At 41.8% G+C, this 11,716-nt stretch overlaps 1 protein-coding gene across 1 annotated transcript; it reads right to left on the bottom strand.

Annotated features, from left to right (window-relative positions):
• Positions 1-212: 212 nt before the first annotated feature.
• uqcrfs1 (ubiquinol-cytochrome c reductase, Rieske iron-sulfur polypeptide 1) lies at positions 213-7,231 on the bottom strand. Its single transcript, XM_076743896.1, has 2 exons — positions 6,958-7,231; positions 213-1,294 (listed from the first exon to the last, which is right to left on the bottom strand). Exons 1-2 carry the CDS (start codon positions 7,166-7,168, stop codon positions 684-686), a joined length of 822 nt encoding a protein of 273 aa, XP_076600011.1. The 5' UTR covers positions 7,169-7,231; the 3' UTR covers positions 213-683.
• Positions 7,232-11,716: the final 4,485 nt, after the last annotated feature.

Below are 11,716 nucleotides of genomic sequence, written 5' to 3' on the forward strand. Positions count from 1 at the left end.
CAGTTATTTTGGTGAAACTAATGCAAAAGTAGTGTAATGCCTTACAATTCAAAGACAGTAAGATTATAATGTAACAAATTACTTTGAAATGACAGTAACATTATGTTTTTGAAGTAACCTGCCCAACACTCTCTCTATAAATACATATGTGTATATATAAATAAATCATTGCCATTAGTTGAAATCAAAAAAGGCTAAACAGAGTGGACAAATAAAATTGAAATCTTTATTAACCAGACCTCAACATAACATTTGTTCTTTGCTAATGTGGTGGATTATAGCTCAATAAACTAGGCAAATTCTTTCAATTTCATGTTCACATCATATAGAGAAAAGAGAGGATGGCATCTTCTAAGCATTCTCTCATTTAACTCAGATAACATATTCTAAATGATTTACATTTAAAAGCAGAGGTTAAGGGGAACGCAACAGCTCCTGCTTGTTTTAATTTTGTTAAGTGATTGAATTACATTAAATAACAGAAATGTTTGGGAAAACTGACAGTGAGTGATAATGCAGAGAGCAAAACCTTTCCACATGCACCAGTTGTAAATGATGTGAACAGATTTTGTCCACCTAACAGAACCAACACAGAACACCTGAACAATCTGTTCAGTACAACTTTATCATACAGATATCTGTCTTGCTGTTGTGCGAGGAGAGCTGAGTCTGAGGAATATTATTTATCCAACAACCACAGTGTCATCGTCTGGAAACTCGTAGTAGGGAACTTCCAGGTTGAGGGGGGCAGGGCCTTTCCTGATGCGGCCTGAGGCGTCATAGTGCGAGCCATGGCAGGGGCAGTAGTAACCTCCGAAGTCACCCGCATTGGCAATGGGCACACAGCCCAGATGTGTGCACACTCCAAGGACAATGACCCAGCTAGGGTTGATGACGCGGTCCTTGTCGTGCTGAGGGTCTCGCAGCTCTGCCATGTTCACAGCAGCTTCTGTGGCGATCTCCTTCTCTGTGCGGTGACGGACAAACAGCGGTTTGCCTCTCCACTTGAAGGTCATGTTCTTGCCTTCGGGGATGTCACCCAGCTTGATTTCAATCTTGGACAGGGCCAGGACATCAGCTGAGGCGCTCATGGACGAAACAAACTGAGTGACCACTGTCTTTGCGGCGTAGACACCCACTACGGTTGTGGCACCAGTGACTAAGTAGGAGAAGGTTCTTCTGGATTCACTGCTTTCCTGGGAGGACTTCTTGGGGTCGAGCACCTCTGGGCGCCTGTAGTCAGAGAAGTCTGGTACCCTGATATCTGTGTGAGCAAATCGAACTCCTGCAATGCCTGTGGGCAAAAACAAATGGGTCATCAGATAGACTGCACAGATACAATGGGGGGAATACTAACAACAAATGTGCACCGTGGAGATGATTCCCTACTCATTTACCGTGTGTGGTGTATTTCACATGGAGTGCTACACACCTACAAAGTAATCGAGTCACATCCATTAACTATTATTTTCCTTGCTATAATGCTAACTCCGATAACACAAAGAAGTGGAAGGCAACCTTTTAAAAAAAAAAACAAAAAACAAAAAAAAACAGGAATATCGATTGAAATCTGACATACTTAGTCTATGTAAATGTATAAATGCATTCCCCCATTAATTCTCTGGTGTCCACCCTCTCTCTGGCTCCTCTCCTGATTCGGTGAATTAAAAGTTTATTTCAACCAATCCAGAATCAGCAGTGATTGCAGTAAAAGTGAAAAGATGAACCAAGTAGGTATTGTTGAGTTTTGTTTTGTCGTGTTTAAATGAAGTGTGTTTTATGACAATAAAATTAGTTTTTTGGAGTGAGTGATACAATAGCTGTTTCTGGTTAAACAAAATGGATCTTGCTCTTAAAACAAAAAGGTATCTCTGCAGGGATCCTTTCCATAACACTGTCAGGCACTTATAACAATCTGAGCCTGTCAGTGGCAAAAACAAACACTTTAAAAGGACGTACATTGACAAGGCGCAAACACCCAGAAGAATTCGATTACAGCACCCCCATTCGATAATGAAAATAAATAAATAAATAGATAGATAGATAGATAGATAGATAGATAGATAGATAGATAGATAGATAGATAGTAGAAATACATGGGAAAATAGGGTCCATAATCAGATAATATATGACTGGAAGTCATCCCATTTGCACAGGAAATTGACATCTGATTAAGTCCGATAGATGTAAATCTATCCGTTCATAATGTCTGGTGAAAACAATTCCCAAGTTAGATGTGAAAAAATTCAGGCTCTACGTGCCGTTTTCCCTCTGCTGCTTCTTTGATGTTTGCCCTCTCGCTTGCTCCTCTTCCGCTTCACTGAATGGTTAGACAAAACCAGAGTTGGCGCAGATGGGTGGAACAGTCAGAGACGAACCACAACAGTTTTGGTGACTTTTGTTCATGTTGACTCTTAAACAAAAAGGACTATCCCTGTGGGGATCATTTCCATAAAGTTGTCAGATACTGCAAATTCAAAAATTACTGTCTCAATTAACATTTTTTTTTTTTGGATACATGGGAAAATGGGGTCCATAATCAGTTAATACTCGACCACAATTACTCCCATTTGTCCAGGACATTGATGTCTTTCAGGACATGTGGACCAGGACATTACTCTAGAAACACAAGAGAAAAGGCATCATATGTCGGAAGTCCTCGTCAATTCAGCATTATTATAATCCATAAACTGTATTTCTGTACAAACTTGGATTTGGTCACTCCCTACCAGTCTTCCATGGTTAGTTGTGCTATTTTAGTGGGAGACGACCATGGGAATGAGCGGCAAACCATTTCAAAAATTACAATTTCTCACTGAAATACAATACAGTGAGCTGGTTGGTGTACCAGGTACGCAGCAAATTAAGCATCAACACAGGATGCATAATTATCAGCATCACTGCAAATTAAAGATTACTGAACACAATATACAGATAAGTGCCAAGTGAGATTTTGCAGCAACTTCTAAACTATGCACATTCACAGCTAGCCAACACTATACATGATTATTCCTGTAAACTTTAAAATGTGTATTAATATACTGCACAGTGTTTGCTGCTTGTGCTTATCACATAATGTTAATTGTTAGCTAGCAGGTTAGCTGTTAATGTTTATAGAGGGGGAGAGATTGCATGCTACTGTTGTCCAGTGTGATGACAGAGATACTAAGAAATGTGAGTTTGTTTATTTGCTGAATCGCATGTCGTTTTGAATTAAGAAATCTGCAACTTTCTATTAAGGGCACATTGGCAAGTTCAAGACAGGGCATGCAAAACTGGCTGCACAGTAGAAGGGTTATTACAGCCAGACCCAAGAGCATCCATGGCACTGGCTATGGTATAAGTCCTGCCCTGTAATGTTATAGTTTCTAAGAATGTTGAGTAATGGGAAAAGTTCATTCTCAAGGACTATGAATTATCAGTTTCAGTCAAGCATAGAGGCCGTATTCTCTGGTTCTGATTGTGTTTTTCTTGTGGTTGCTCTGATTCAGCAGACTGAACACATCACACATGGAATAATGATAGCAAAGACTAATATTACTGGGTTTCAGCTGTGGTTACGCCACAGTTTGCTTTTCAGAGCAGACCAAGAAAGTCAGCAACTGTGGGTCAGCCAACCGTCCAGGCAGACCGGCCAGCGCAGCTCCAAACAGATACCGGTCCAGTCCCAGAGCTGGTCCAAAGGGGTCTTTGCAGTCACTGGGGAAACTACAGTGCAGAGTCTGCTGTGTCAGCACCGCCACTGGCTGTTTGTTTCACAAACTAGCTGCAAGAAGAACAGACACAACCAGAGCTAAACATTATATAGTCTCTATTCTTGACTCAAACATTTCCCACGATGGCTGCGGAGGAGAAGTTACCCACGGTTTCCATTAGACCATAGCTGTTGAGGCTTTCATCATAAGGAAAGTGGGTATGGTTTCATCTAAACTAGGAAGGAAAAATGATAGATGCTTATCAGTGTTTCCTCTACATTCATTTAGGAGTGGCAGGCCGCCATTCCTAAATCCTAGCCTTTTTTATATTGTCACAAATACACCACTGCCGCATGTCTCCAAGTTCACAGCAGAGTCCGACGTTAATTACTCGCGAGAACGTGGCTTTGAAAGTGACATCACGTCAACCACCCAGGCACCAGGTCAGAGAGTCAGAGGAGTGTCGTTTTGGAAAGTAGGGCAGCAATTTACCAGAGAAAAGACAGACTTATTAGCTTAAGATAACTCCTAATAGATTTTCCAAGTTAAATAGACATTCGCAAAATATTGATGGCCAGCTAACGTTACGTAACATATCGGTAGCTTAAATTAACTGGGCCCGGTGCCAACTCAGTGTTGCTAACGTGAGTAAACTAATTGATAGCATTAAGCCAATATCTACACGTCATTATGTAACTGCTGACTGCATTTTCAGATGAGCTTGTTCAAGTATTTCTCTAAGAAGAGAAAGACAGCTGATGAAGATGAGGCTAGTCAGGTATCATTAGCCTTTTACTGACTCATAAATGATGATGGTTAGGGAAAAATTGTGTCCACACTAGGGCTGCCACGATTAGTCGATTAGTCACAACTACGTCGACAACCAGAATTGTCGACCCGTCGTTTATTTTTTTGAAGCTTTATTTTTCTCTCAAAACTGCCGCTGTACCCTCCGCTGCCTTGTCTGCCTTTCTGCCCTTAATGCACATGCACAGTAGTAGTAATCGGCGTCAGCCGTGATGTCACCAGATTGCCTGACCAGTATCATGGCTATCCGGCAACGGAGCTCTAAAGTTTGGGGGCATTTTCACAAAACCAAAGACAAGCATGGCAAAATCTGCATGGCAGAACTTGCACGAGCGACTGAAAAGGAAGCACGTCGTTGTGGCTGGTTCAACTTCTAATGACGAAGAGGGACAGTCGTCTTGGTAGCTAATTGGCTAGTTAGCCGCTAACACTGACGTAAACATTGAGCTACTTACTTATATTGATAGCTGTAAACGTTAACATTAACGACGATTTCATTACCCTTACCACACATAAAAAAAAGAGAGCAAGCCTTTCTCCAGCACATGTAGAAATGCTAACTTTCCTGGCTATGAACAAGAGTCTTGTGTAGATTGGGACTATATAGAGTCAGAGTGTAGTAAAGTTGAATACATTTGTGAGCACTGAGCACAAAATGCACTTTTGTTATATTTGAGTGAGACCAAAACTCAATTTTTGTGGATAATGTCTTAGTTTCAGGTGCCTACCTCATTTGATTTTGTACTATTCAATACTTGAAAATGTAGCTATGTTTCATGCCAGAGACAAATGAAGTATTTATTTTTGTGTTCTTTAGGCCAGTGCCTTGTCCTTATTTTACTCAGCTGCACTTTATGCTACATTTAAAGAATTGTTTGTTGCTGCAAGTTCTATTAAAAGTTGAATGAACTATCATCTTAATTGTCTTTATTTTTAGTTAGCACATACCTTAAACACTTCAAGCTGGAAGCTAATGATGGTTATATAAGAGCAGCTGCATGACAGGTGTGATAAGCTGCAATTTACGTATGATCCGACTAGTCGACTAATCGCAAAGATAATCGGTGACTAGTCAACTATCAAACAAATCGTTTGAGGCAGCCCTAGTCCACTCTTGTAATCAGATCTGATGTGAGTGTAAATTATCTAATGTTAATGTTTTGAAGGAGATCAGAGTACAGCAGGGGGAGAGCAGAGTGACGGAGCAGGAGAGCAAAGTGATGGTGCAGCCTCTGAACCTTGTATAAAAAAACCCAGAAAAATTAATTGTTCTGAGCCTGGGTGCAAACTTTGCCACTGATTCTACAGCCCTATTAAGAAATTATTATTTATTGTTTTTATTTTTATCTATTGAATTTTATTGTTTTATTTATTTATTATTTTTACATTCAGCCTTATAAATAGGCTGTAAAAATAATTCTGCAGTCAAGTGTCATTTGTTCACACTGCCACGGCTCCCCGGAGAGCCTGCCCCCACTGCTGAAAAAAATCCTAGAGGAAACACTGCTTATCACAAAAATCGACCTGGTTAATCGATCATTATAGGAACAGGTAACAAAATGCAAGAAATAAAGAAGGCTGGGACGCCCCTATAGTTTAGCTGGTAGGGTGTGTGCCCCATGTATTGAGGCTGTTGGTCCTCTGCAGTGGTAGCAGGTTCAACTCCTGCCTATGGCTCATTTGCTGCGTGTCTGCCCCTCTCTCTCTGCCCCATCTCCTGTCATGCCAATGCCATGTCAAGGCTAAAAAAGGAAAAAAAAAAAAAAAAAAAAGCCCCCCAAAAAATTTGAGAAATAAGGAAGGAGACCACAAATCCCTACTGAATGCTAGAAAATTAGACCACAGCAAACTTGGACTTTGCATAGGTATTTGATATTTTATATATGCACTCCCTCCTATTTTGTACTGCTTGTAAGGATATTGCCCAACAACTTCCCCCGGGATGACAAAATGTGATCTTATACCTATTCTGGTGTTTGTGAAATACTGAATAGGTAAGGTCATTATATGAGACAGACAAAATAGAACGTCCTGCAATACTGATTACTCAACAAGTAACAGGCGTGTCATGCTGACACTGATGGTAACTTACCAGAGCACCAACTAATGTGTGTTTGGAACGGCCACCATCAATTGGTAAAGTCGGTGAAAGCAGCCTGTCGGGGGCTCTGCAGATCATGTTACGACCGACAAAGGCACTGTCAGTCCACACCAAGTGTAATGTTTTACCTACTTAGCTAATATTGACCTCAACTGTAGGCCGTCCTTTAGCAACCAGGAATATCGGCTGCTATCGTTAGCTAGGCTAACTAAGTGTATGGCCAACTAGCTGTAAGATAATGACAGTAATCAGCGATAAATGTGACGGGACATCACTTTTCAGCACAGAGATAGGATATGGTCTTTCAAGTTAAGTTTCACTGCATCAAATTACAACAGAAAGTTCCATACTTACCATTGATGCTAACTGTCACAGCAGGCCCTGTTTGGGGGCTTTGACCGTTCAGCGACTCACGGCACAGGAACTGTTTCTTCGGATTCAACAAAATCTTCTCTCCCTTTACAACAAGCCCAGGTACCAGAGCTTTCAGGGGGCCGGCGACGGCAAAAGCTGTAGCCTGCATGTAAGGGGAAAATGCCCCTGACCGGGCAGCAAGGGACATCATGTTTGAGACTGAATGCTACAACGACGACCTTGTGTGTCGTCTTCTTCTTCTGCTTCTTCTGCTGCTGCTCCTTCTTCTTCTTGGTTTGCGGCAGTGTAGACGCTGGACTGTGTATTACTGCCCTCCACTGGTCGTTATTTCTAATCTACTTCACATTCTTCCATATAGTCCAGTTTCATGCAAAAACTGCAAAACTACTCTGGAAATCAATTGATGGTTCTCACAGTGGCCAAACAAAGAAGAAATAGAAAAAAACTGAACTTCTAATTCTGCCATTTGGATAAATAGTGTCTGCCTTTCAGCATTGTATTGACTGCATTCTAAGAACACATGCTTAACTGTTTCAGGCCTCCCACAGTGACATAGACCTGTGACATGCTTTCCTATAATAAACAGAAACTGATTTAGACCACAGTGACCCAGCCTCAACCTACATAGTTTAACAGAGTCCCTTCGGGATGGTGAACTGCAATGGCATTTACTATTGAGTAGAGATTGTGTAGAAAAGTAATGCCTCCCCTTACTTTCTTTCTCCCAACCCACCTGCCACTCCTTTATTAGGCCCTCTTTAATTATTCCTCTCAGTTCCACTCTTCCTAAAGGGAGGTGTTCTACAACTTGCTTATTCAAGCTTCCTTTGGCTAAGTTGTCCACTTGTTCATTTCTCTGGATCCCAGTGTGCCCAGGAACCCAGCAAAATGAGATGTCACTGCCTTCCCTTACTCTAATTATTACCCTCAGGATTTCATTTACAATATCAGATTGAGCTTGAGATTTACACCCCTTAACACCTCCAGGGCAGCAGCAGAATCGGAGCAGATAACAACTCCTCTGGCCTTTGTCTCCTCTACCCACCGTAAAGCCCAAAGGATTGCCATTAACTCAGACGTGAACACAGAGCTTTCATCAGAAATTCTAATACTAAATTTTAAGTCAAGTTGCTCTACATAGACCCCAAACCCAGCTCTCCTACTATCTGGATCCCTAGATCCTTCTGTATATATTAGCAACTTGCTCTCCCTGATTGAATTAAGATACATTTGAACACTTGTAGTCATCTCTCTCTTATCTTTCTTCTGAAGAAAACTCAGCTCGATGTCTAGTTCCCTCATTACCTACGGGGGAATGGGTGACCAGCTTGTGTGCTCCACTATGCCCCTCTGCTCCATGTTCAGTTTTGTAGCCCACTGATACACATCAACAATAAATGATTTAATTTTCCCACTTCCTTCCACCTCTTGTAAAAGACGCCTAGCCGAGAAAGTTTGAGTACTCCCACTAATTTTTACCCAGTACTGTAGTCCTAACTTAATGCACCTTAGCCATAAGGGCATTTCTCACATTTCAACAAGCAAAGCAGGGATTGAGGAGGTTCTAAAAGCTCCACAGCAGAGCCTCAAGGCCTTTGCCTGAGTTACTTCCAGCCTGGCTAACACTGTTTTTGAGGCTGCACGGTAAATAAAACACCCATAATCAAAACCTGATCTAATCATGGCCTGGTAAATAAGCTGCATCATCTCCCTGTCAGCTCCCCACTCACACCCAGCCAGGCTTCTTAAGACATTGATGATCTTTTCACTTTCTTTCACTTTTCTACTATTTTACTAATGTGTATAGCCCAAGTCATACACTCCTCAAACCAGACACCCAAAAACTTAAAAACCTTCACTTTTTCCAGTGGAGAACCATATATTTTCAACTCAGTAATAGGTCATTTTCTTTTAAACCCAAAGATCATATATTTTGATTTTGGTGCTGAAATCCTAAAACCCCATGTCATTCCCCACTCCTCTACACTCTGTAATGCCTTTTGGACCTGTTTCACTATAAACTCCACATTTCGTCCTCTTTTCCAGATGGCCCCGTCGTCTGAAAACAAGGACAGCCCAAATCCTTCCCCTATATTATCAAAGATGTCATTTATCATTACATTAAATAACACTGGAGAAATAACACTTCCCTGTGGAGTGCCATTCTCTACTAATACACTCTTAGAACTGACACCACCCACCCGAACTTGAATAGTTCTTTCCTTTAAAAAATCCTTGATCCAATTAAACACTCGTCCTCTAACTCCCAGATCATAAATTTTAATCAATAATCCATCCTTCCACAGAGAATCATACCCCTTCTCAATATGTAAGAATACACTCATCACCACTTTATTATTAAACGCCCTTTTAATATCTTGATCCAACAGAGCAACTGACTCCATTGTGGAGCGACCCCTCCTAAAGCCATTCCGGAAATTAACAAAAAGCCCTCTTGATTCCAAGAAATACTCCTATTACTCCTATTACTCCTATAATACTCCTACTCCTACAAGAAATAACCTATTTGTAACCATCCTCTCCATTATTTTGCAAAGCACTGATGTAAGCGCTATGGGCCGGTAAGAACTTGGATCCGACACCTCTTTGCCTGGCTTTAAGATCGGGACCACCACTGCATGCTTCCATTCCTTCGGTAGACATCCCTCTGCCCACACTGTGTTCACCAAAGCAAGGATCTCATCCAACACAAAGTCATCTAGATGTTTAAAGAGCTCGTAGGACAGTCTGTCTCACCCTGGAGTGGTGTTTGCCCCGGCCATAATGGCATCCCTCAATTCCTTAATAGAGGAAAAATAAATTAATTGGACTATCATTTTCCATGTTCCTCTCCAGTTTCCACTGATTATCTGATATCACCTCTGCCCTCCTCCTAGACCCCTCAACCCCCAAACTCTCTGATTTATGCACCTCCTGGAGAGTGTCTACAAACATGTCTGCCTTTTCCTTATTTGACACTGCCTCAACCTCACCTTTCTGCAGCACTGGGATAGATCTTCTCCTATAAACCCCTGACATTTTGTGCACAGCTGACCATAACTGCCCTACTGGTGTCTCTAGACTTATTGTATCACAAAATTTCCTCCATTCCTATTCCTCTTTTATGACTTTCCTTGCCAAAGCCCTCAACTGCTTATATTCAATTACATTAACCGACATTGGATATTTCCTTAATATTCTGTACGCTCTATTCCTGTTCCTTACGGCTTCATCACACTTTTTGTTCCACCACGGTACACACTTCTGGGCCTTAGGCTCTCGCTTCTCAGGAATGGTGCCATGAGCTGCTTCATGAATCATGGAACTAATGGAGCAATTCCACCTGTCCCCAGAGCCCTCACTGCCAACCTCTCCTACTAAGCTATTTGCTCTTTCCCAAAACAAATCCCACTTGGCCTGAGAAAAGTTATATCTGGGTATCCTCTCTCCCTCTTCCTTCCTCAACTCTCTCCCAAACCTACACAAAATTGGATAATGATCACTACCCAGCGTACAAGTATCCATTACCTCCCACTCCCCTATTCTAGCTAAATTGGGGGATGCTATTGCTAAATCTATGCTACTAGAGGTATTTCTAGCAATATCATATCTTGTTGGCCTACTGTCATTTATCACTACCAACCCATGCTTATCCAGAAAGTCTTCTACTACTACCCCATTGCTGTCTCTTTTCTTACTATCCCATAAAGGATTGTGTGCATTAAAATCTCCTGCCCATACAACAGGGCACCGTACTTTCTCCATTATCTCATCAAAATCTGACAATAACAAACAATTACAGGGGTTATAGAAGTTAATCACAGTAACACTATCTTTGTTATTACAACTATTGTCACTGTACCTGTAGCTGCCCCACACCTCCACAGCTATACACTCAACACTAGCACTTATGTACTGCATGTACTGCATGCACTCTCATGTACTGCAGCCCATTTTTAGCAAAAGTCGCACAGCCCCCATGAGACTTATTAATCCCCCCTATCTCTCTACCTACCAATTCTGCCCGATCCAACCTCAGGCACTCATATCATGGGATTACAAAATCCAAGCTGGGCTTTAACCATGTCTCCTGAATACATATCAGCTCTGGCTCTATCTCAATCTTATCAACAAACTTTTTTAACTCCTGACCATTTTTAACTAGGCTCTGGGCATTCCATTGGAGGACATAAAACATTATGATGCTAACAATCCTCCACATCATCTGCTATGTTTGAATCCTCGTCCTCACTGTATTCCTTCATCCTCTGCGCTCTATTCTGTACCTCCGACATGTGCTGATGTAACTTCTCTGGTACCTGCTTTGCCCCAAGAACCTTTCAGCTGCCCCCACCACTTCCCTGATGATGTCTGATCTATTCGCAGTTTTCGACAGAAAGATACGCTTAGCTCCAACCAATACATCAACCACAAATGATAGAAATGACTCCTCACTCATAACCAACATGTCCGGAGGAAGCATGTTTGGTGCAGCGCTTTTGTTCCCCAGTTTTACATTACCCCCAGTCTCTTCTCTGCACCCTCTAGCCACTGTCTTCACTGCCTCAACGTATGACACCTTGTCTCGCTCCCTCAAAACCTGTACCTGCCTGGCCTTGATAGTATATTCACATCAGCGATATGCTGCCACATGCCCCCCCCCCCACAATTAGAGCACTTAGGGGCATCTGATCTGCACTCTTTAATTCCATGATCTCCGCCACACTTTGCACACCTT

Source organism: Chaetodon auriga, chromosome 1 (genome assembly GCF_051107435.1).
Source record: "Chaetodon auriga isolate fChaAug3 chromosome 1, fChaAug3.hap1, whole genome shotgun sequence".
Taxonomy (NCBI): Eukaryota; Metazoa; Chordata; class Actinopteri; order Chaetodontiformes; family Chaetodontidae; genus Chaetodon; species Chaetodon auriga.